Genomic DNA, 26,256 nt, shown 5'->3' with positions numbered 1-26,256 from the left:
TTACATTCTCAGCCAGGTTTTGCTTATGTCTTTTTAAAGGGCACATGTATTCCTTAAAATGTTTAATATGCCTGTAAGTAGTTTGGGACTGTAAAAAGCTGTCATGAAATCACTTATGGGGGAGTCCAACACTAGGGGCCATGACCGCAAGATAGTCACTAATAAATCCAATAAGGAATTCACAAAGAATTTCTTTACTCAGAGAATGGTAAATATGTCTACCACATGGAGTAATTGAGGCGACTAGGAGAAAATGCATTTAAGTGGAAGCTGGTTAAGTAGAAAGGAATAGAAGGACCTTCTGATAAAGTGAAATGAAGTAGGGTGGGAAGAGGCTTGTGTGGAACATATACACTGGCATAGACTGTTGGATTGAACAACCAGCTTCTGCACTGTACATTCTATATAATTTTATGTATGAAAATGGGCTTCATTACTACAGGATTTATTCCATGAACTGTACAAAGTAAAACCACTGCACCTTGAGCTGGAGTCCTGTGAGAGTCAATGATATAGAGTTTGCTGCATGCTTGACACTGTCCTCTGCTGTGTGTAGTTGCTAACTTCTAACTTTGAAACTGGGTTGGATTCACTGACTGCATGATCTTCTGGTACCTGCTGCTCAGATTCTGGGGCTACTGACTGGTCCTAAGTCTATTCGCTAACCAACTTTCTCTGCTGTGCTAGGATGAGATTGACTCCAGCAGTGCCAAACGTTCTGCTAAGGAGGCTCTGCTGATTTGGTGCCAGCGAAAGACAGCCGGATATGAGAATGTTGATGTTCAGAACTTTTCCTCGAGCTGGAAAGATGGATTGGCCTTCAACGCACTTATTCATGCTCACAGGTAATCACAAATTTAGTTCCGTTATTATGGCTGACAAGAATGTTGAAATATCACTTCAAGGAATTGGGGAGAATATTAGGCAGAGAAATGTTAGATTTCATGACATTTTGGATCATTGGTACAGCATATGAGACACCAGACAGCCGTCGTGTTCAGAGTCACATTGAGCATGGGGGCATGGAGTCATGGGGAGCGCAGAGTCTTAATAAAAACAGCTTTGTTACCAATAACTATCAAAAAAGGAAAATACATTATTGTAAAATTCACAGCCTAATTGTGAAGCAAGAGGAGTCACATAAAATTCTGTGTTTTAAAAATGTTCACAATGAATAGTAGTTGGCTTTGCGCAGAAGTAGTTGTCACGCTGAAGGAAAAGCAATTTAGGGCGAGGTGGGTGGGGAAAGAAAAAAATCCAAGAAAGGTAAATTTTTGGGTGGGATGTTTGAAATGCTCAAACAGAAAAAAGCACCCAGCAATACAATTCTAACAATTGCAATCCTCCAGCCTTGGTTGTGCCATGGCAAAGCATTCTAAAGTACAAAACTTAGATTTCTATATCTCTATATTTCTCCTATATTTATATTTCTTATATCTATATTTTATATCTATATCTCTTATATTTCTATAGCCGATGTCATCATCTACACAGAGTTGTGAATTTCTGCCATGGATCTTCATGTGACTGGATAGGTCAATTCTTGACCCACATATTTTTGGGCACATGGGGCAGGATGTCCCTTGAGTTTTCTGGAGTGCAGGATTTGCTTCCTTTTCTTTCCTTCTCTGCTGCCACTCTGCCTCATCATTAAGATGTTGTGACTCATTTTGTTGCCATTTTGAATGATTGGGGGCAAGCTTCTCCAGTCATTAATGTCAATGCTGCTGCACTTCAAGGAGAGCTTCAGGGTGTCTTTGAATAATTTTCTTTGTCCTGCCCTAGAATATTGGCTATTTGAGAGTTGAGAAAACAAGGCCTGGCAGGGGAGATGCTTTTCAGCCATCCAGACAGTACCCAGTCCATCAAAGTTTTATCTGAATTCTTGTGGAGCTGGCTTCAAGGACACTAGTGTTTGTTCGACGGTCCTCCTATTGAATCCGGAAAATGCAGTGGAAGCATTGCTGATGAAATTTTTTGAGCACTCTTATGTGTCGCTGATTCACAGTCCAGGTCTCACTGTGATAGAGGTGTGCAGTGATGACAACCTCTCTGTACACTAGGGCTTTTGTTGACTTGCGGAGGTCTTTGTTGTCAAACACTCAATGTCATAGTTTGTAGAAGGCTCAGCTAGTGTAGCTGATCTGGTGTTGGATCAGATCATCAATGGCTGCCTTTTAAGAGAGGTGGCTGCCAAGGCATAGGAAGTGCTCAACGTATTCCAGAGTCTCTCTTTCAACTTATATGGGAGGTGGAATATTTGGCTGACCAGGTGTGGGTTGATATGAGTTTTGTTTTGGCAACATTCAAGGCTAAGTTTCTTGTACATAGTATCAAAGAGATTGAGAGCAAGTTGTAAATCTGGTATAGAGTGGACAATGACATTGCTGTCATCTGCAAATTATAGATCGTGTATAGTTTAGCTTTGACAAGGAGGCGATTGAGGTTAAAGAGTTTTTCATATAGACAGTATTTAATACATACACTAGAGGGCAGTTGATTGCTGATGAGATTAATATCCACTGTCTGGTAGATTGTAAATAACATTCTTGCTTGACCCTGGTCTGTATTTTTGAAGTTGTCTGTTTCAGATCTCCCGCTCAAGACACTTCAGTAATATCATCATGAAGCAATTGCAAGATTGTGATGAAGTTTCTTGGACATCCAAAACTTTGGAGCACAATCCACAGAGCCTTGTGATTTACTGAGTTAAATACTTTGGTTGGGTCGATGAATGCATTGAACAGTGTGTTATTCTCAATATTTTTCTTGGATTTGTCTGGCGACAAATACCATGTTAGAGGTTTCTCTGGAAGATCTAAAGCCACACCATCTCTGGGAGGATTTCCTCCTCCACAGGAAGTAGCCAACTCAGGAGAATGTGTGTCAGGATTTTCCTTGTTATTGACAAGAGGGAAATAACTCAATTGTTTCCACAGCATGATTTATCTATCTTCTTGAAGATAGTTACAATTGTCCCATTCCTGAAGTCAGGATTGGGGGTGGGACTGATGGGAGAGTCCTTTTTCCTCCCAAATCCGTAGGATGAATGAATGGAGTACTGATCTAAGCAAAAGCCCACCAGCTTTGAAGAACACAGCTGAAATGTCATTGGGGCAGTAGACTTTGTTGCTTTTCATTTGTTTGTTTGCTGGTTTCAGTACCACAGTTGGAAGTGCTGTTACTGATTGAGTCTTGGTGGGTAGGTTTTGCTTGCTTGAGGTTCATGGTCCCCTGACTGTCAGCGAATAACAGGCTCTATCTGTTCCATCAAAGTGCAGACAGCAAGTAGCCTACTTTCCTACAAGTGGCACTTTCATACCAGACAGATCTGTACTACAGAGTGAATTCCATTGCCCAGAAGAAGTTACCACACATTAAACAGCGAAACATACTGCCTGGAATGAAATGCAAAATTTATAATTCCATGCAAGCTGCTCCCACATTGTAACTCTTTCTGGAGTTAAACAATCAAACCAAATTAACAAAATGAAGGACAAATCAAGCACAGCCCCTAATTCAGGTCAGCTGTAAAACTAAAGACAAAGTTTAAAGGAAACTTACAAACTTTAAACCAAAATGTGATTAAAGGAGTCAATAAAGCACCCCAGACCCTGCGGTGCCCACCAAGCACGGAAGGCCTCGAGAGTGCCGGCAGACACCGCGTGCTCCCTCTCCAAGGATACCCGGCCACGAACGTAGCCACGGAAGAGGGACAATCAATCGGGCGGGACTCCCCCATCGCTCGCCCGCTGCCTGGAGCTGTTAATGGCCAACTTGGCCAGGCCCAGGAGCAGGTTCTCGAGGAGGAACTCCTCCTTCCCGACCCCCTTCCGCACCGGGTGTCCATAGATCAGGAGCGTGGGGCTGAAGTGCAAACAAAACATTAATAAAAGGTTTTTCAAATAACTAAAAAGGGAGTGCAGCCTACCACACCCTATATATGCATGGTCCATGGACTCCACAAGACCACAAAAAGGGCAGGTGTCCCGGGAGTCTGTGAACCTACACATTCTACAATTATAAGGGACTGCTGCATGCAACACCCTCCAACCCAGGTCCCCGTTAGAAAGGGGGAGGACACCTCCGTAGAGGGCCTCCCATCGGGGGCCTCCGCCGCCGGACGGCAACAAGGCATGCCAGGGCGTGTCCGGGCGGCAGACAAGGGCGACAAAATGGAAGGTGTGCAGCAGCAGTCCGTACAAAAAGCTCCTCCGCGCCATGCCAGATGGCACAGAGGGGCTCCCACATTGTATAGGGAGTAATTTAAACACAAATGGAATTAAAAAAAAATATTAACTTTAATTAACTCTTAACAACTTGATTGTGGAACCCAACCAGGAATGTTGGGACTGCTCTAACCAGCTCATGTTTAATATATACAACTGAAAATGTCCACAATGGTAAAATAATAGAAACACGCTTCACGTGACGGTGCAGCAGCACATTTCCAGGGATGCACTGGCCTCCCTGACAAATGAACCATCTTTCTATTATGCTTCAGCTGTGGGCAACGCCTTGATTCGCACATAGGAGGTGAAAAGTACAATTACAAGCTTTCCTTCTTCTGCTGTAGGCTCACAGATGATGGCCCCTGCTCACCCAAAGCATTAAGGGTGAGTGGAGGCCAGAATTTTCCTACTCTTGGCAAATGTTGGTGTTTTCCCCCACTGTGTGGGTGAATCCTTCAAATGCTGTAGGGTGGAATTAAATACAAATCACTTTCTGTGCTCAGGTAACAAACAGCACATGTGTGCACACATGCATCCATGTTCACTCACACACCTTTCTGCTGCCCATAAAAAATGCATGATTGTTCCTTCTCCCCTCAAGGTATTGACCCTTGCTATGTACAAATATCAGGAGCCCTCTGCTAATTGATCCAAGTGGCCATCTTTCATGTGTCAGGAGCCTATTCAACCATGAAGGGCATTATAGCCAACCCTATCCTGTACTTGTGCTAATAAGTTTGACAGACGCATTTTGTTGCTTATATTTTTAAAGGAGTGAATTTAATTAATGAAAGTTTTTTGGTATAATTTGCAGACCTGACCTGATAAATTATAAGTCCCTGAAACAGAACCAGCAGATACGTAACCTAACTAACGCCTTCAATGTCGCAGAGGAGAAACTGGGCATTCCCAAACTCCTAGACCCAGAGGATGTGGCTGTCTCTCATCCAGACGAAAAGTCCATTATGACCTATGTATCTCAGTACTACCATTACTTCTCCAAAATGAGGGAGGGTCAGACTGTACAGAAGAGGATTATAAAGGTACTACAATGGATACGTTTATCTGTAATGTCATTAATAGTTTTATTTCAGAAGAATCCCTCAATCATACTGGTTAAACAACTGTCTGCTATCACTCGCCCTGTTGAGGCACCTCTCCTGGTTTTGACAAAATCCACTATGTTTGAACAGTTTCTGAGTATCTGGGGAATTGGCTTTTGCTGGTTCATTCAAAAGTGGCTTGGATGAAATGTTAAACTGAGACCCTGTCTGGCCCCTCAGGTAGGCATATAAGATCCCATGGCACCCTTTGGGAAAGTAAGAGCAGAGGAGCTATCCTAGTGTCCTAGCCAATATTTATCCCTCAACTATTGTCACTAAAACAGATGATCTGGCCACTTATCTCACTGCTGTCCATGGGATCTTGCGATATGCAAATTGGCTGCCACATTTCCTACATTATAACAGTGACCTTGGAAGTACTTTGTTGGCTATGAAGCACTTTGGTATGCCCTGTTATAAAAGGTGCTATATACCTGTAACTTCTTTCTTTTCCTTGTGAATACTTTGGACAGTAATCGTTTAGAATATTTACCATCTTGTATTCATCCTTAGTTTTTAGCTACTTCCACATTGAAGAGTCTCCCTCTTTTGCAAGGAGGTCTTGTGGTGCAGTGGATAGTTTCCCTGCCTCTGAGCCAGAAGCTCGGCGTTCAAGTCCCAGTCCAGAACTTAATGGCCACAGAAGATGAGTTCATAATGTGGTCAAACAGGTTGATTATCAACCTGTAAATCCTTCCAGTACACCTATGGCAGGTAGTAACAGCGGGACAGTCTCCTGGGCACCCCCCAAGCTATAACCTCTAGTGACAGGCTGGTGACCTGTTCCAAGAAAAGCTGGCTCCAGAAAAAGGCACGTGTGCTTTGTTTGTCTCATGTGGTATTAGACAAATCTAAGTCCTCTTTCACTGCCTTTCCAGTTGGAATATTGTATCTGGTTTTAGGAAGGCCGTCAAGGCCATGGATATGGGACAGAAATGATTCACTCCAATGATAAAAAGGATGAGAGACTTTAGTTATAAGGAGAGACTTGAAAACTAGAGCTGTTTTCATTAGAACAAGGAAAGTTAAGAAGAGAGCTGATAGAGGAGCTCAAATTGGTGACAGGGTTTGATCAGGTGAGTCAGGAAAATATTATTTCCTCTGATTGGTGAGTTGGTAACTAGAGGTAGAAATTTCTAAGCTGATACACCTAGACTGTAGTGTGGTGGAAATAAATCACTGGGTTGAAATAAAGAGATCACATAACAGAAAAATGATAATTTCTCCAGAGTTTCACAACATCTATTACATGATTTAATTTCCTTTTAAAGGAGTCTTGAAAATTCCTGGTCTGCTGTAGATCAGCTTGAGCTGATATCTCTTGGTCTTACAACATGTAAGGGAATATCCAAAGGCTTAGAAAGAATAATGAACCGCCTTAGTGTTGGTCACATGTATATTTAATTTGAGACTGAGTTCTAGTTTCTATTCCTTTCACAGATTATTCATCTGCTGAAGGACATTGAAGATCTCAAACTCGAATACCAGCTATTGGTGTCTGACCTGCTCCAGTGGATCAAAGACAAAGTGAATGAGCTGAATGACCGTCACTTCCCCAACTCATTGACTGGCATGCAGAGACTGGTGGCAGACTTCAAAACCTTCCGCACAGTGGAGAAGCCACCAAAGTATCAGGAGCGAGGAGTCATTGAGGCTCAACTCTTCAACATCAAGACCAAACTGAGAGCCAACAACATGAAACAATACATCCCTCCAGAGGGGAAGACATTGAGCGACATTGAGAGGCACTGGGGCAATCTGGAGAAGTCTGAATACGAGCGGGAGAAGGCTCTGCAAAAGGAGATGCTGCGGCTGGAGAGGCTGGAGCAGCTGGTGCAGAGGTTTAAGAAGAAGGCCATGCTGAGGGAGGCTTACCTCACTGAGATGAGATCAGTTGTTGCCAAACAAAATGTCAATGTGAAGAGCATAGCGGAGGCTGAAGCTGCCACCAAGAGGCTGGAGGCCATCAGTACTGATGTGTTTTCCAGGGAGCAGAGATTCAAGGCTCTGGCTGAAATGGCACAGGTCATCAAGAGAGAGAACTACCATGGCAAGATTGAGATAATGAAGAAGTAAGACTAAGTCATTGTTAGGCTTTCATCTCACTCTAATATAATTGTGGTTTAGAACAACAAATCATTCAATCAAGGGAATGGATTGTCAGTTGGTCAGGCACTATCCTTTCAGGGACTGGATGGCTCAGACACTGCCCTGTCAGGGACTGGGTGGGTCAGTGGGTTAGATACTGTCCTAGCAGGGGCTGGGTGGCTCAGACACTGCCCTGTCAGGGACTGGGTGGGTCAGTGGGTTAGATACTGTCCTAGCAGGGGCTGGGTGGCTCAGACACTGTCCTTTCAGAGAATAACACACACCTCATGCTGTTCTTCAAGCTCTTGAAGCTGTACTTGGTGATGGCCCCACCCAGTGAAAGCATAGAACCCGGGAATTTGATGTGTGTGTTTCAGGGGGACCAGGATAGGGTGGAAATGCAGACTTTGGTGCAGTATTTGAAATCTCTCTTTCTCTACAGACAGCAGGATGTTGGGCGTTGCTGGCAAGATCTCCTCCAACAGCTTCACAAACACAGAGAATCCCTGAACAAGATGGCAGCCACACTCACCTTACTCCGAGATATTGACGGCATTTACCAAGAAATAATTACCCTTCAGGTGAGATTTGGCACTCAGATTTTTTAAGGGATAACCACTGAATATTAAATTTGAAAAAAAAAATTCTGTGTTGACCACATTACTGAGTCCAGCCAAGGCTCCAGCTGTATGTTTGCCCCGAATGTATGGAGATAATGATGGACTTGTAGGGTGCACAGCCCCCTCTCTTCAATCACAGGCATTGTCACCATATTCAAAGAGGAGAATCTAGCACAAGCCAATGTCTTGTTCTATAGATCTACTATTCTCTGGGAAAAGAAGAACCTCCTAACATCTAACATATTCAGGACTGGAAGAGTGGTAGAAGTGTGAAACTCTTGCACAAAAAGCAAAAGATGCTAGTTCAGGTAATAACTTTAAATCTGAAATTGATAGATTTTTACTGGCCAAGGGTATATAAAAGTATATGGAGCCCATAAAGATGAGCCATGGTTTCATTGAATGGCAGAACAGATTTGAAGGCTGAATGGCCTCCTCCTGTTCCTATGTATTACTTCCTTTGTGTAATTTATACAGCAACTTGCATTTATATTAGAGCCTTTAACATGGTAACATATCCCAAGGCATTTCATAGGGGTGTTATGAAACAAAGTTTGACACCGAGACACATAAGGAGAAAGGTAGCCAAAAACTTGGTTAAAGAATTAGGTTTTAAGGAATATTTTAAAGAAGGAGAGCAGGTTAGCAAGGCGGAAAGGTTTAGGGAAGAAATTCTAGGGGCTTTAGGACCTAAACGAGGAAAGCATGGCCACCAATGGAAGGGTGAAGAAAATCGGACCAGAATTGGAGAAGGACAGAGTTCTCAGAAAATTGTAGGACTGGAGGAGATTATAGAAATAGGGAGGGGTGAGACTATGGTGGGATTTAAAAACAAGGATCGGACTTTTATATGCACGATCCTGGTCCTCCTGAAAGTATCAAGTTGACATTTTTCAGTGTGCATGCAATCTAGTCCATTCATTATTTTATAAATCTCAATCAAATTGCCCTTGAAGCCATGCTTCTATCAACCAAGGTGTTTAAGTTTTTAGCTGGGCAGCTAAAGTATTGTAATTCTGGTGGCTCTCAGCTTTGGCATTGGTCTTCAGTCTTGGTCACGGTGTTGATTTAATCACTTGTTTGCATTGAAGTCTTCTGCCATTTTAGTAAAATAAAGTCTTTTAAAGTTTAGAATTAGCAATAGCTGCTCAGAACCTTTGGCTCTATTCATCAACTGGCCAATTCTCCCTGATCATCTCCATCTGTCTCTCTCCCTCTAACTCCTCTCTCTCTGTAGGGATGCTGTGAAATCCTGTTCTTATTTGTCTCTTTCCTGTTAAACTTTATACCTTAGCAGTCTGATTTAGACCCTATTTGTGCACAAGGGAAGCTCTGATCGGCAGTTGATGGCATGTGATATTTGGTCTCAAAGTTTTGTTTGTCTGTCATTTGGAGATATCAGGAGGATCTTTCGAATGAGACTTTAAACCGAGGCCCCACCTGTCTGTTCAGATGTATGTAGAGGATCCCAAGGCAATATTTCGATGAAGAGCAGGCAAGTTATCCCCAGTGTCCTGGTCAATATTTATCCCTCAATCAACATCACAAAACAATTTCTGCTCCCTGGTCATTATCATATTATTAACCACATTCTTAATAAAAATGTTGGTGGAATACACATGTTAGTCTGTGATCCCAGCACAACAGAAGAAGCAGAAGCAGGGTTGTGCTTGTATTGTTTATAAAACAAGTTTTATAATCAATAGGAAGGGGAGATTGATTGGGGCCATTAAAGGGCCAGTTTAGAACTGATATTGGGAAGACTGATCGATACATGGAATGAGATAGAGTGGTAGAGGGCTAGAATTGTTCACAAACTAATTGGATGCTTCAGTGTCACAATGTAGGGCATTCCTGGACAGTTGAATTAAGATGGATTCAGCTGCCTTCCTCATCCATAATAATCTTGTGATTAAAGGGTTTATTGTTCATCCCAGGCACATTCGACAGATAGATGCATTATAAGTAAGGGTATATTCTTTAGCTGTGGCTAACCATTGCATTACTCAAAATTATCATCATCATTTTACTCTTGAACTCTCTACTCCTGTTTATGAAATGCAAATGCTGTTCATGACTTTATGGTTTATCAATCTACATTGTGGAATTGTGGATTGGCATCCCTATGTTCTTCTGTTCCCTACAGTGCCTTTTCATTGAGCTTATGGTCTCATTCCTGAATTTCCCTCCCAAATTGTATCCTCTTAGCCTTCAATTAAATTGTATCTGCCATCTATCCGCCCATTCCACTGAAGCTTTTGCACGTCTTATTGTTTGACTAGCCCTTACATTTGTATTGTGAGATTTAGAGTTTGTGTTCCCTATATTCAAGCCTGAAACATCTATGTAGAGGAAGAATGAAAGTGGACCCAGCACTGTTGGTACCCCACTTCTGAACCTTCACTGTCTTTTAATATCAGCAGCTCACAGATATTCGTAGTGCAGCCTTTTCTAGACCATAGTCACCTGTCTGTTGGCGGGTGGTCAATTGACTAGGTACAGGTCAGGAAAAGAGCAGAGAAGTAATTTATAATAGGGTGCCTTCAGTCTTAAGTATTAAAAGTGTGAAAGTGTTAGAACTCTAACAATGATCCAACAAATTACCATGGTTCAGGCATTGTTTCTTTTATCCCTATAGCCAGTGGTAAGTTCGAGTGATTATGGCAAGCACCTGTTCGATGTGGTGGACATGGTACAGAAGCACAACCTGATTGATTCTCAAATCTCATCTCATGGAGAAACCCTGAAACACGTCAACCAGAGAGCTGACAGTCTCAGGAGGAGCAGTGGGCTGAACACTGTCCTGGTTCAGGATAAACTCAGGGAGCTCAATGACCTTTACAGCAACCTCCTAGAACTCAGCAAAGCCAGGTCAGATATCACCTATTGTAAGGCACTACGGACATCTGTTGGGCAATAATGTAATAAAAGCCTCAGTGGTCTCCTCAGTCGCCTGGCCATAAGAGACCTATGTAAAATGAGTAAAATGATACAACTTAAACTTGTTATGGACAAAGAAATAGACAAGTTGCAAAAAAATGTTTTGGATTGGGGGAGACCGGATTTTAGTAAAATAAAGCAGGACCTGGCCAAGGTAGGCTGGGAACAGCTACTTGTGGGGAAATCTACAGAAGAGCAGTGGGTGGCATTCAAAAAGGAAATGGGGAAGGTACAGGCTCACCATGTTCCCTCTAGGGTGATAGGAAGGAGTAACAAGTCCATAGAACCATGGATGACCAGGGATATTCAGGATACGCAGAGAAGGAAAAGAGAGGCTTTTAGCAGGTACAAGGGGAACAAATCAGCGGAGACATTAGTGGAGTACAGAAAGTGCAGGATGGAGCTTAAGAAAGCAATTAGGAGAGCAAAGAGGGGATATGAGAAAGCTCTGGCTGGTAAAAGTAGGGAAAATCCCAAGATATTCTATAAGTATATCAATGGGAAGAGGATAACCAGGGAAAGAGTAGGGCCGACTAGGGACCAAGGGGGCAATCTATGAGTGCAGCAAGAGGACATCAATAGAGTGTTGAACGAATACTTCACATCCGTCTTCACCCAAGAGAATGAGGATGAAGGTATGGAACTCCGGGAGAGGGACTGCGAGGTTCTTGAGCAAATTGATATAGGGAGTGAACAAGGTATTGGAGGTGTTGGTAAAAGTGGACAAATCTCCAGGTCCGGATGATTTGTGTCCCAGACTGCTGAGGGAGGCAAGGGAGGAGATCGCAGGGGCTCTGACCCACATTTTTAATTCCTCTCTGGCCACAGGGGAGGTGCCAGAGGACTGGAGAACAGCTAATGTGGTTCCGCTATTTAAGAAGGGTTGTAGAGATAAGCCAGGGAACTAAAGACCAGTAAGTCTCACGTCAGTGGTAGGGAAATTATTGGAGAAAATTCTGAAGGAGAGAATCTATCTCCACTTGGAGAGGCAAGGCTTGATCAGGGATAGTCAGCATGGCTTTGTCAGAGGGAGGTCATGCCTAACAAATTTGATTGAATTTTTTGAGGAGGTGACCAGGTGTGTAGATGAGGGTAGTGCAGTTGATGTAGTTTATTTGGATTTCAGCAAAGCCCTTGATAAGGTCCCACATGGGACACTTATAAAGAAAGCAAATGCACATGGGATACAGGGTAATTTGATAAGGTGGATTCAAAATTGGCTTAGTTGTAGGAGACAGAGGGTGATGACAGAAGGCTGCTTTAGTGACTGGAAGCCAGTGTCCAGTGGCGTACCATAGGGATCTTTGCTGGGTCCCTTATTATTCATCATTTATATAAATGACATAGATGACTATGTGGGGTGTAGGATTAGTAAGCTTGTGGATGACACAAAGATTGGCGGGTGGTTAACAGTGAAGTTGAGTGTCTTGGTCTGCAGGAAGATATAGATGGGATGGTCAAACGGGCAGATGAGTGGCAGATGGAATTTAACCCTGAAAAGTGTGAGGTGATACACTTTTGAAGGAGTAATTTGACAAGGAAGTATTCAATGAATGGCATGACACTAGGAAGTTCTGAGGAACAAAGGGACCTTGGCGTGTGTGTCCATAGATCTCTGAAGGTGGAGGGGCTTGTTAGTGGGGTGGTGAAAAAGGCATATGGGACACTTGCCTTTATCCATTGAGGCATAGATTTCAATGGTAAGGAGGTTATGTTGGAATTGTATAGAACCTTAGTGAGGCCATAGCTGGAGTACTGTGTGCAGCTCTGGTCGCCACATTATAGGAAGGATGTGATTGCACTGGAGGGGGTGCAGATAAGATTCACCAGGATGTTGCCTGGAATGAAACATTTAAGTTATGAAGAGAGGTTGGATAGACTTAGGTTGTTTTTGTTGGAGTAGAGAAGACTGAGGGGCGACCTGATCAAGGTGTACAAAATTATGAGGGGCATGGACGGGGTGGATAGGGAGCAGCTTGCTTCCCTTAGTTGAAGGGTCAGCCACGAGGGGACGTAAGTTCAAGGTGAGGGGCAGGAGGTTTAGCGGGGGGGATGTGAGTAAAAACATTTTTACCCAGAGGGTGGTGACGGTCTGGAATGCGCTGCCTGGGAGGGTGGTGGAGGCGAGTTGCCTCACATCCTTTAAAAAGTACCTGGATGAGCACTTGGCACATCATAACATTCAAGGCTATGGGCCAAGGGCTGGTAAATGGGATTAGGTAGGTAGGTCAGGTGTTTCTCATGTGTCGGTATAGACTCAATGGGCCGAAGGGCTTCTCCTGCACTGTGATTCTGTGAGTTGGCTGTCTCAACCCAGTTCTGCATTTGCATTGTGGTATCCGGGATCCGCAATTACTGTGGCCTCTGTTACCAGCACTCATGGTAACTGGGACTTGTGGTGACCCTGGACCCACAGTTACTGTGACCCTCTGTTACTGGCACTCACGGTGACTGGGACTTGCAGATACTGTGACTCTCTTACTGAGACTCGTGGTGACTGGGATTCACTGCCTCTTGGACTCATAGACACAGCAACTTGCAGTGATTGGGACTCGCAGTTATTCCAGACACTGTGAGCTGATTTATTTATGAGCTGATTTATTTTTCTTGATAAAACAGACATTCTAAACTGGAGCAGCAACAGCAGTTGTTTGAGTTTTTCCGGGACTGTGAAGAGGAGGAGTCATGGATCTATGAAAAGTGGCAGTTTGTGCGGACAGCCACGTTAGGGCGCGACATCACCCAGATCACTGTGTCGATTCAGAAACACAAGGTACCAACTAGCATAATTGCCGTCACCCGGCCTCGCCACCGTCTCCCGGCCTCGCCACCATTTCCCGGCCTCGCCGCCGTCACCTGGCCTCGCCGCCGTCTCCCGGCCTCGCCGCCGTCACCCGGCCTCGCCGCCGTCACCCGGCCTCGCCACCATCTCCCGGCCTCGCCGCCATCTCCCGGCCTCGCCGCCGTCTCCCGGCCTCGCCACCATCTCCCGGCCGCCGTCTCCCAGCCTCGCCGCCGTCACCTGGCCTCGCCGCCGTCTCCCGGCCTCACCGCCATCTCCCGGCCGCCATCTCCTGGCCTCGCCACCATCTCCCGGCCTCGCCACCATCTCCCGGCCGCCGTCTCCCAGCCTCGCCGCCATCTCCCGGCCGCCGTCTCTCGGCCTTGCCGCCATCTCCTGGCCTTGCCGCCGTCTCCCGGCCGCCGTCTCCTGGCCTTGCCGCTGTCTCCCAGCCACCATCTCCCGGCCTCGCCACCATCTCCCAGCCTCGCCGCCGTCACCCGGCCTCGCCGCCGTCTCCCGGCCTCGCCGCCGTCACCTGGCCTCGCAGCTGTCACCCGGCCGCTGTCTCCTGGCCTCGCCACCATCTCCCGGCCGCCGTCTCCCAGCCTCGCCGCCGTCACCCGGCCTCACCGCCATCTCCCGGCCTCACCGCCGTCTCCCAGCCTCGCCGCCGTCTCCCAGCCTCGCCGCCGTCACCCGGCCTCACCGCTGTCTCCCAGCCTCGCCGCCGTCACCCGGCCTCGCCGCCGTCTCCCGGCCTCGCTGCCGTTACCCGGCCTCGCAGCCGTCACCCGGCCGCCGTCTCCTCGCCTTGCCGCCGTCTCCCGGCCGCCGTCTCCTGGCCTTGCCGCCGTCTCCCGGCCGCCGTCTCCTGACCTTGCCGCCGTCTCCCGGCCGCCGTCTCCTGGCCTCGCTGTCGTCTCCCGGCCTTGACGCCATCACCTGGCCTTACCTCAGACAATCTTCACTCCACTGAGTTCCCAGACTGAGCTCTGTTGTTCCAGGGATGGGTCACTGATCCACGAAATCCTGGAGCCAGTGTCTGAGGGTGTGAAGTGGTTATGATACTGGAGCCAGTCTCTTTTGAGTGTGGAGTGAGTATGATGCTGGATCTAGTGTTCCAGAGAGTGGAGTGGGTGTGATACTGGAGACCAGTGTCTGAGAGTGTGGTGTTAGTGTGGTACTGGAGACAGTGACCCAGGATGAGTGTGACACTGGAGCTAGTATCCCAGAGCATGGAGTAAAGTATGATAGGTGTGATACTGGAGCCAGTACAGTTCAGTAGATGTTTCTGGACTCCCATTTCCTGAATTGATATTATTGTGTTACTCCTTGAAGGCCCTGGAGTCTGAGTTTAATTGCCACCAGTCCATCTGTTTTTCGGTGGTGAGGAGGGGCCAGCACCTGTACCAGCGGAGTATGGACTGCGAGAAGGAGGTGAGGAGATGGGTCATCACCCTCCAGAAACAATGGCAGCTGTTAAAGGACGAGTTGACAAACCGGAGCACACGGCTGCAGGCTGCACTGACTATAAAGCAGGTGAGATATAATGTTTGGGAGGGAGTCCATGGTGTTGTCAAAGCTTCTTACTGGTTCTGAATACTTCACAGATGCTGCTGAAATCAGAATCCACAGGCATGAGTAAGATCAATTCATACAGTTAAACATGAGAACATAAATAGGAGCTGGAGTATGCAACTCGTCCCCTTGTGCTGCTGCACCATTCAGTAAGATCAGGGTTGATCTTCAATAGTAGTTCTATATCTCTTGAATAGCAAACCTTTACACCTCCTCTATCGGGAGCCAGAACTTTTTGCAACATCTACCTGACACCTACTGCATTTCTTTTGTCAATCCAGTCAGTAATTTCTTCAAAGAAACCCTCTTAAGTTTGTGTTATGTCTTGTGGTTCCCAAAGCTCGAAATAATCATACTTTTAGACACAAAATGCTGGGGCTTTCTTTGAATTCCCGCCTGAAGTGAATGAACCTTTGGCTGGTCTGTCAAATTTTCCATCCTGCCCGCTGACACCTGACTGTATTGAGTGTTGCAGCATTCTGGATATACATGCACATAACAATATAGTTCCCAACTCTACAAATAATATAACAATATAACAAAAAAGCTTGCCTTCAACAAATCCATGCTGACTCCTTGATTTACCCTCCATTTATAGATGCTGCCTACTCTTATCTTGAATTATAGATTCTAGGAGTTTATCCACAACTGTATTAGATTAACTAGTTTAGTTACCCAGTTTAATCCTGCTCTTCTTTCTTGAATAGAAGTATTATATCAGCTACTGTCCAGTTCCGAAGTGCACTTTGCATATTTAAGAACTGAAAAATGATTACCAGACCCTCTGTTCTCTCTCCCTGACTTCTTTCAACAACCCAGGGTATAGCTATCACAATTCCTTTCCTCCAGTTCCCTCTAATATTTGATCTACATCCTGTAGTTCATAAACAGTCTCACCTCCAGCATCATTTAATAAAAATACAATGTATTAATATACGAACATACAAACATATGAAATAGGAGCAGAAGTAGGCCATTCGGCCCCTCAAGCTATTCAATAAGATCATGGCTGATCTGTTTGTGTTTCGAATTTCACATTCCCATCTGCCTCTGATACCCTTTGATTCCCTTGCCTAAGAAAAATCTATTTACCTCTGCCTTAGAAATATTCAATGACCCTGTCTCCACCACCTTCTGTGGCAGAGAACTCCAAAGTCTCACAACCCTCTGAGAGAAAAAAATTTCTCCTCATCTCTGTCCTAAAAGGGCAACCCCTAATTTTAAAACAAGGCCCCTTGGTTCTGGACTTATCCACAAGAGGAAATATCCTTTCCACTTCCACTTTGTTAATACTATTCAATATCTTGTATACTTCAATCAAGTCACCACTCACTCTTCTAAACTCCAGTGGAAATAAGCCCAGTCTGCCTAATCTTTCCTCATGAGACAACCTGCTCATTCCAGATATTAACTCACTAAACCTCTTCTGAACCACTCCCAACGCATTTACATCCTTCCTTAAATAAGGAGACCAAAACCGCACACGATATTCGAGATGTGGTCTCACCAATGTCCTGCAAAACTGAAGGATAACATCCTTTCATTTATGTTCAATTCCTCCCATAATAATTCCATTAGCCTTCTTAATTACTTGCTGTACCTGCGTATTAACTTTTTGTGACTCATGCACGAGAGCATCTCGATCACTCTGCACCTTGGAATTCTGCAGCTGTTCTCCTTTTAGGTAATGCCCTGCTTTTATTATTCTTCCTGCCAAAGTGAACAACTTCACATTTTCTTACATTATACTCCATCTGTCAGATTTTTTCCCACTCACTCAACTGATCCAAATCTGTCTGCAACCTCCTTATGTCCTCTTCATAACATACTTCCTTACCTATCTATGTGTCATCTGCAAATTTAGCTATCATGCCTTCCCTCCCCTCATCTAAGTCATTGATATAAATTGTAAAAAGTTGAGGCCCCAGCACAGGCCCCTGTGGGACTCCACTCGTCACATCCTGCCAATCATATAAGGACCCATTCATGCATACGCTCTGTTTTCTGCCAACCTGCCAATCTTCTATCCAGGCTAATATGTTACCCACTACACCATGAGCTTTTATTTTCTATAACAACCTTTGATGTGGCACCTTATCAAATGCCTTCTGGAAAGCCAAGTACAGTATGCCTGCAGGCTCCCCTTTATCCACAGTGCATGTTACTCCATCCATAAATTAGTTAAACATATTTTCCCTTTCACAAAATCATTCTAACTCTTCCCGGTTACCTTGAGTTTCTCTAACTGCCCAGATATAACCTGCTTAATGATTGATTCTAACTCATTCCCCACGACCAACGTCAAGCTAACAAGCATATGGTTTCCTGTTTTCTGCCTCCCTCCCTTCTTGAAAAGAGGGGTTATATTTGTTACTTTCCAGTCCGCGATCCCAACACAATGACCCTGCCTCCACTGCCTTTTGAGGCAGACAATTCCAAAGTCACACAACCCTCTGAGAGAAACATATTTCTCCTCATCTCTGTTCTAAAAGGGCAACCCCTAATTTTAAATCAGTGGCCCCCTAGTTCTGGACTCACCCACGAGAGGAAACATCCTTTCGACATCCACCTTGTCAAGGCCATTCAGGGTCTTGTATACTTCAATGAAATCACTCCTCACTCTTCTAAACTCCAGTGGAAACAAGCCCAGTCTGTCCAGCCTTTCCTCATAAGACAATCCACTCAATCCAGGTATCAATCTAGTAAACCTCCTTTGAACAGCCTCCAATGCATTTATATCCTTCCTTAAATAAGGAGACCAAAACTGCACACAGTATTCGAGGTGCGGTCTCACCAATGCCCTGTATAACTGAAGCATAACATCCTTACTTTTATGTTCAATTCCCCCTGTAATAAAGAATAGCATTCCATTAGCCTTCTTAATTACTTGCTGTACCTGCATACTAACTTTTTATGACTCATTTACTAGAACGCCTAGATCCCTCTGTACCTCAGAATTATGCAGCTGTTCTCCATTTAAGTAATACTCTGCTTTTTTGTTCTTCTTGCCAAAGTGAACAACTTCACATTTTCCCACATTAATCTCGATTTACCAGATCTTTGCCCACTTACTCAACCTCTCTATATCCATCTGCAACCTCCTCATGACCTCTTCACAACATACTTTCCTACCTATCTTTGTGTCATCTGCAAATTTGGCTACCATGTCTTCACTCCCCTCATCTAAGTCATTGATGTAAATCATAAAAAAGTTGAGGCCCCAGTACAGACCCCTGTGGCACTCCACTTGTCACATCCTGTCAATCAGGAAAAGACCCACTTATGCATACTCTCTGCTTTCTGCCAGCCAGCCAATCTTCTATCCATGCTAATATGTTATTCACTACACCATGCGCTTTTATTTTCCGTAATAGACTTTGATGTGGCACCTTATCAAATGCCTTCTGGAAATTCAAGTACAGTATGCTATAGGCTCCCCTTTATCCGCTGTGCATGTTACTCCTTCATAAAACTCCAATAAATTGGTTAAACATGATTTTCCTTTCACAAAACCATGCTGACTCTTCCCTATTGCCTTGAGCTCTTCTATGTTCCCAGCTATATCCTTAATGATCAATTCTAATAACTTCCCCATGACAGACGTCAAGCTAACTGGCCTACAGTTTCCTGTTTTCTGCCTCCCTCCCTTCTGGAATATTTGCAACTTTCCAATCTGATGGAACTTTTTCCAGAATCTAGCGAATTTTGAAAAATTACCACCAGCACATCAACTACCTCATTAGCCACCTCTTTTAAGACCCTAGGATGTAGTCCTTCAGTACATGGAGACTTGCCAGCCTGCAGCTCCATCAATTTGCTCAGTGCTGTTTCCCTAGTGATTTCGATTTCACCAAGTTCCTTTCCCCTGTTCACCTCCTGAATTGCAGCTTTACTGGAATGTTTATTGTATCCTCCATAGTGAACACAGAAGCAAAACATTTGTTCATTTCTTCCCCCATTTTCTTATTATCTACTATTAACTCGCCACTGTCACTCTCTGGAGGACCAGCACTTACCTTACTTACTCTTTTCCTTTTTAAATTCCTGTAGAAACTCTTTCTATCCAATTTTGCATTTCTAGCGAGATTCTTCTCATGCTCTAATTTCTTTCTTCTGATTAATCTTTTAGACATTCTCTGCCATTCTTTATATTCTATCCAATCATCTGACCTGCCACTGATCTTTGCGCAGTTATATGCGTTTTCCTTAAGGTTGAATCTTTCCTTAACATCTTTAGTTAACCATGGATGGTAGGTCCTCCCCTTGGAATTTTTCCTTATAGTAGGAATGTACTTATTCTGAATACTCTGAAATATCCCCTTAAATGTCTGCCACTGCTTCTCTATCCTCTAGCCTAGTTTCCCAGTTCACTTCAGCTTTCATCCCCACATAGTTACCCTTACTTAAGTTTAAGGTACTAGTCTCAGACCCGCTCTTCTCCCTTTCAAACTGAATGTAAAATTCAATCATATTGTAGGCGCTGCTACCGAGGGGTGCCTTTACTCTGAGGTCATTAATTAATCCTGTCACTTTACACAATACCAAGTCCAACATAACCTACACTCTGGTTGGTCCCAGAACATGCTGCTCTAAGAAACTATCTCGAAAGCATTCTAAGAACTCCTCATCAAGGCTACTACTGCCAATCTGATTTTTCCAGCTTAAAATCATGGGTGTAGATTAAAATCACCCATGATTATTGCCATCCCTTTATCACTCCTACACTGTGGCTACTGTTAGGGGGCCTGTAGACCACTCCCACTAATGACCTTTTCCCCCTACTATTCCTTATGTCCACCCAAAACGATTCTACATCCTGATCTCCTGAACCATGGTCATCTCTAACTAGTGCCCCAGTGCCCTCTTTGATTAACAGTGCTACCCCTCCACTTTTACTCAGCTTCCTATTCTTTTTGAATGTCATGTACCCTTCAATATTAAGGACCCAACCTTTGTCATCCTGCAGCCACATCTCCGTAGTTGTTATCAGATCATATTTATTTACTTCAATGTGGGCCATCAATTCATTTACTTTGTTATGAATGCTATTGCATTCAGATAGAGAGCCTTCAGTTTTGTCTTTTGTTACCTTTGTAACATCTAGTCTTGACTGTTGATGTATTCTCAGGCTTTTTCGCTCTGTCCCTTCCTGCCATTTTCTGACCATCATTTCTCATATTACTATTTTGTTCTCCAGCCTTGACTCTACACCTTGAATTGCGACCTCTACCCAAACTTGATCCCTCACCCTCTTGTCGAGTCTAAAGCGACCTCTACTTCCAGTTATGCAATTTGCGAGGACACATCCCAGCATGATTCAAGTGAAAGCATCATGCAGAATTACATGTCTTTGATGAATGTTGGGAGCAAGCAGAATCATTTTACCCCCAGTATAGGATCTGCTGAAAGGCCTCCTCCACTTTGAACATGCATCTGACTTGTTTCCATACCCTAACCTGGTGGGTCAGCCATGAATCCTGGCATTTTCTGGTTTGATTCTACTATAATTCCAGCATTCTCGATTTTTCTTTTTGTCATAGATATGATGTGTCACTGTGGCTTACTTGTCGTAGTCTCACATCTGAGTCCAAAGGTTGTAGGTTCAAGTCCCATTCCAGAGACTTAAAGACCAAAATCTAAGCTGACACTCCCATTGCAGTACTGAGACAGTTCTGCACCGTTGGAGGTGCTGTTTTTCAGATAAGATCTTAAACCATGCTCCCATCAGGCCTTTTTTTATTCGTTCATGGGATGTGGGCATCACTGGCTAGGCCAGCATTTCTTGCCATCGCTAATTGCCCTTGAAAAGGTGACTGTGAGCTGTCTCTCAAGTGGACGTAAAAGATCCCATTTCAAAGACACTATTTCGAAGACGAGTAAAGGCATTCTCTCTGGAGTCCTGGCCAACATCACAAAAATAGAGATAAAAACAAAAAAACTGTGGATACTGGAAATCCAAAACAAAAACAGAATTACCTGGAAAAACTCAGCAGGTCTGGCAGCATCGGCGGAGAAGAAAAGAGTTGACGTTTCGAGTCCTCATGACCCTTCGACAGAACTGTTCGACAGTTCTGTTGAAGGGTCATGAGGACTCGAAACGTCAACTCTTTTCTTCTCCACCGATGCTGCCAGACCTGCTGAGTTTTTCCAGGTAATTCTGTTTTTGTTTTTTTATCACAAAAATAGAATGGATGTCTGGAATCTTGCAGGTGCTGTTGATTTTATAATAACAACAGAAAAGTAGTTGATTGTGCAAAGCCCTTTAGGATGTGTGATTGTGATATGTAGAGTGTAAATGGAAGATGTCATTATATCTGAATGAGCAGGTTTCTCTGTCTTCTCAGTATTTCGCAGATGTCGATGAGGCCCACTCCTGGCTGCTTGAGAAAAAGCCTCTTCTGCAAAGTGAGGATTGTGGGAAGGATGTGGCCAGTGCTGATGCCTTCCTGCAGCGTCACATGCGCCTAGAGAAAGAAATTGCAGCATATTCTGGTGAAGTGAAGAGACTCGGGGATCTGGCAACAGTGGCTATGCAGCAAGTTCCTTTAACAATGTGTCAGGTACTCATTTCCACTCTTTGTGCATGTATGTGTCAATCACCGAAGAGTTTCTGAGAAGAATTTTCCAGAGTTTTTTTCCCTTATATAATATGAAGACAGAAAATGTTGGAAATGCTCATCAGGTCAGGCAGCATCTGTGGAGAGAAACACAGTTAACATTTCAGGTTGACAATCTTTAATCAGAAATGTAAGTAAGAGTTTTTAAGCCAGTAGAAGGGGGAAAGGGACAGGAAGAACAAAAGGGTTTGTGATAGGGTGGAGGGCAGGAGAGATTAACTAATGAAAGGATTCTGTTACGAGTTCAAAGACTACAAAGTGTGTCTAGTGTAGTTATTGAACTCAATGTATTATAGCTGCCCCCAGGCATTCCCTCATAGCAGAGGCCATGTGACCAGGGCAATCCAGGTAGGACACTTAGTAATGATTGCATTTCAAAACCCAAACATCCCACTTTCCATAACGAACAGCAGACAACTTTGCATGCACTGTCATGTATAACTGAGTTACCCAAGTTACTCAGTATACCAGACCTGTTCTCATGCATTAACAAGCTGTTTGTTATTCTCATTAGTCATGCATTGCATGCATACATAGTTGTTAAATTGTGCAGGTCTCTTAATGATGTGCCTGCATGTTGTCATTGGCTGTTAGTCTGGATGATGTTCCTTCTCCGGGAACTGTTGTTCTTGTGGTACTTGTTGCCATGGTAACTGTTGTTGTTGTTCTATTTCTGTTGTTGGTTACCAGTGGACCCCTGGGTGTGATGGATGTTCTGTACTCTGTGCAGCTGGTGAGATCCCATCTTCCTGATCAGCCACCTGCAGTGAAGGAACAGCTTCTCTAGTTGTTCACGTGTGCCTGTGGTTGTGCCGGTATATTTGGGCATTCACTTCCACCACATACAAGCGATGTGACAACTGCTCTATGCATGTCCCAAGTTGCCACGTGGGCTGACTCCAGTTGAGAGCATTGAAGGTTTGTACCCTGACTGGCTCTCCAATGCTCATACCTGGCAATGGTTTGGCAGTCTTGTCAAAATGAAATTTGGCTTTCTGCCATTCTGCATTGATTTTTTTCACTCACGCCTATTACTACTTCTGGCTTCAGTATCTTTTTTGCTATTGGGAGAGTAGTTTGGGTGTGATGAGACATTAGTCTTTGGACTGGACTACTTTCCATGCCTTCAGTCGGTGTGTTTCTCCACTCGAGAATTGCCTTGTATACATCTGTACTAGATTTGTTCGATTTCTTGGTGATTTTCACTGCCACCTCAGTCTTTCCATTCAATTGGAGATAGTGCAGAGACGATGTGTGGTGTATAATTTCCTAATCCTTTGCGAGGCAGCTGAATTCTTCACTCGTGAACTGAGGGCCATTGTCTCTCATCATAATGACTGAAATGCTGTAATGATTAAAGTGTGCTTTCAAGCATTCTACTATCTCTCTTGTCGTCGTTGAAGTCAGCTGGCCTACCTCCCAGTAGTCAGAATAGTAATCAATGGTGACAAGATAATCAGTTCCTGCTATAGTGAAGAGGTCTACTCACAGCTTCATCCATAGCCTGTCTGGGATGCCATGCGTCATCAATGGCTCTCTAGCTTGTTTAGCTTGGGACTTATTACAAGCACAGTACTGGTTGATGTAATCTTTAATTTCATTGCTCATGTTTGGCAGGTAGAGCACTTCTCTTGCCTTCTTCAGACTCCATTCAACTCTTTGATGGCTTGCATGGATGCACTTCAGCATCTCTCCTCTCATTTCCTTAGAGATGATGACTCTGTTTTTTTTGTACAAGATGCCTTATTGGGCTGTCAATTCGATTTGGTATGCTCTTGTGACCACAGGTGTGTCCTTGATGCTCTAAGGCCATCCTTTCATCACTACTTCTTGCAGCACTTGGAGAGTTGCATCCTGTTGGGTAGTTCGCTTGACTTGAGCAAGGCGCTTGTCTGTCAGATTCAATGTTTCTGCTGGATTGATGACTTTCAGAGCATGTCAAGCTGCTGCTTCATGTTGAATCTGAAAGATTTCACATTTTGTTGTAGCATCCTCAACTTTCTTCATGGGGAGTGCTGCTCTTGACAGCATGTCAGCAATGTACACCTGTTTCATTTGCTTATATGCCATGTCCAGATGATATCTCCATAAATGAGGTAACATTGTTTGCAGATGCTTTGGAGCAGATGGTAGCGGTTTGAAAAAAATACTTTGAGGCGCCTTGTGGTTGGACTCCATTGTTATTTTGTCTCTCCCAAGCAGGTATTGATGAAAATGCTCACAAGCAAAAACAACAGCCAGACACTCTTTCTTGATCTGAGCATAACGTCGTTCAGCTTGTGTAAATGCCCTGGATGCAAATGCGATTGGTTATCCATGTTGCATTAGGGTTGCTCCAAAACCAATCTCACTGTCATCACACTGCAAGGTGACTTCATCATTGATGTCATAGTATTTTAGTACTGGCATTTTCATCACTAGTTGTTTGATTTTAATGAATGCTGCTTTTTGTTCTGTGCCCCAATACCACTGCACATCCTTGGCAGTGAGCCTGCGTAATTGTTCACACTCCAATGACAAATTAGGCAGAAGTTTTGCTAAATAGTTCACAAATCCAACAGATCTTGGCACTGCTTTCACATCTGTAGAGTGCTGCGTCACTGCTACAGCTCTCACCTTGTCAGGATCTGGGTGAAGACTTCTTGTTGTCAGTACATAACCTATGTACTTGACTTCAATGATTTCCCCATGCTGGACAATCCTTCTTTTCCTTTGTATAATGTCCTCTGCTGTTTTTTTTTATACATTCATGGAATGTGGATGTCACTGGCTAGGCCAGCATTTATTGCCCATCCCTAATTGCTCTTGAGAAGTTGGTGGTGAGCTGCCTTCTTGAACTGCTGCAGTCCATGTGGTGTAGGTACACCCTTTGCTGTTAGGGAGGGAGTTCCAGGAATTTGAACCAGCGAAAGTGAAGGAACAGCAATATATTTCCAAGTCAGAATGGTGAAGTGGCTTGAAGGGGAACTTCCAGGTGGTGGTGTTCCCATGTCTGCTGCCCTCGTCCTTCTAGATGGTAATGGCTGTGGGCTTGGAAGGTGCTGTCTAAGGAGGTTTGGTGAGTTCCTGCAGTGCACCTTGTAGATGGTACACACTGCTGTTGCTGTGCATCGATGGTGGAGGGAGTGAATGTTTATGAATGAGGAGCCAATGAAGTGGGCTGCTTTGTCCTGGATGGTGTCAATCTTCTTGAGTGTTTTTGGATTTGCAGTCATCCAGGCAAGTGGAGAGTATTCCATCACACTCCTGACTTGTGCCTTGTAAATGGTGGACAGGTTTTAGGGAGTCAGGAAGTGAGTTAATCACTGTAGGATTTCTACATTCTGACCTGCTTTTGTAGCCACTATATTTATATGGCTAGCCCAGTTCAGTTTCTGGTCAATGGCAACCCCGAGGATGTTGATAGTGGGGGATTCAGCGATGTAATGCCATTGAATGTCAAAGAGTGATGGTTATATTCTGTCTTGTTGGTGATGGTCATTGCCTGGCACTGGTGTGGCGCAAATGAAGATTGTTGCAAATGCTTCAGCATTATCTTTTGCACTGATGTGCTGGGCTCCCCCATCATTGAGGATGGAGATATTTATGGAGCTTCCTCCTCCAGTGATTTGTTCAATTGACCACCCTCATTCATGACTCAATGTAGCAGAACTGCAGGTCTTAGGTCTAATCTGTTGCTTGTGGAATCGCTTAGCTCTGTCTATCTCTTGCTATGTATGCTGTTTGACATGCAAGGAGCCCTGTTTTGTAGCTTCACCAGGTTGACACCTAATTTTTAGGTATGCCTGGTGCTGCTTCTGGCTTGCCCCCTGTGCTTTTCATTGAACCAGGGTTAATCCCCTGGCTTGGTGGTAAAGGTAGAGTGGGGGGTATGTTGGGCCATGAGGTTACAGATTGTGCCTGAGTACAATTCTGCTGCTGCTGATGGTCCACAGACTGTCATGGTTGCCCAGTCTTGAGTTGCTAGATTTGTTTGAAATCTACCCCACTTAGTACTGTGGTAGTGCCACACAACACGATGAAGGAAATCCCCAGTGTGAACACGGGACTTCGTCTCCAAAATGACTGTGCGGTGGTCACTCCTACTGATTCTATCATAGACAGATGCATCTGTGGTAGGCAGGTTGGTGAGGATGAGGTCAAAATGTTTTTCCCTTGGATGTTGGTTCCCTCAGCACCTGCTCCAGACCCAGTTTAACAGTTATGTCCATTAGGACTTAGCCAACTCAATATGAAGTGGTACTACTGAGCCACACTTGTTGATGGACATTGAAGCCTCCCACCCAGGGTACA

General features: G+C 44.3%; 1 protein-coding gene across 1 annotated transcript in view; it reads left to right on the top strand.

The window, feature by feature from the left end:
- sptbn5 (spectrin, beta, non-erythrocytic 5) overlaps positions 1 to 26,256 on the top strand; it is a 283,694-nt gene that overhangs the window by 16,865 nt on the left and 240,573 nt on the right. The window contains exons 4-11 of the mRNA XM_041214166.1: positions 688 to 845; positions 5,047 to 5,275; positions 6,776 to 7,407; positions 7,866 to 8,004; positions 10,682 to 10,914; positions 13,603 to 13,756; positions 15,107 to 15,307; positions 21,691 to 21,906. Coding sequence (XP_041070100.1) covers positions 688 to 845; positions 5,047 to 5,275; positions 6,776 to 7,407; positions 7,866 to 8,004; positions 10,682 to 10,914; positions 13,603 to 13,756; positions 15,107 to 15,307; positions 21,691 to 21,906 — 1,962 coding nt within the window. The remainder of the gene's footprint in view (positions 1 to 687; positions 846 to 5,046; positions 5,276 to 6,775; positions 7,408 to 7,865; positions 8,005 to 10,681; positions 10,915 to 13,602; positions 13,757 to 15,106; positions 15,308 to 21,690; positions 21,907 to 26,256) is intronic.

Source organism: Carcharodon carcharias, chromosome 20, assembly GCF_017639515.1.
Source record: "Carcharodon carcharias isolate sCarCar2 chromosome 20, sCarCar2.pri, whole genome shotgun sequence".
Taxonomy (NCBI): domain Eukaryota; kingdom Metazoa; phylum Chordata; class Chondrichthyes; order Lamniformes; family Lamnidae; genus Carcharodon; species Carcharodon carcharias.
The sequence above is the reverse complement of the archived record's forward strand: the minus strand, read 5'-3'. Positions and strand labels throughout refer to the sequence as shown.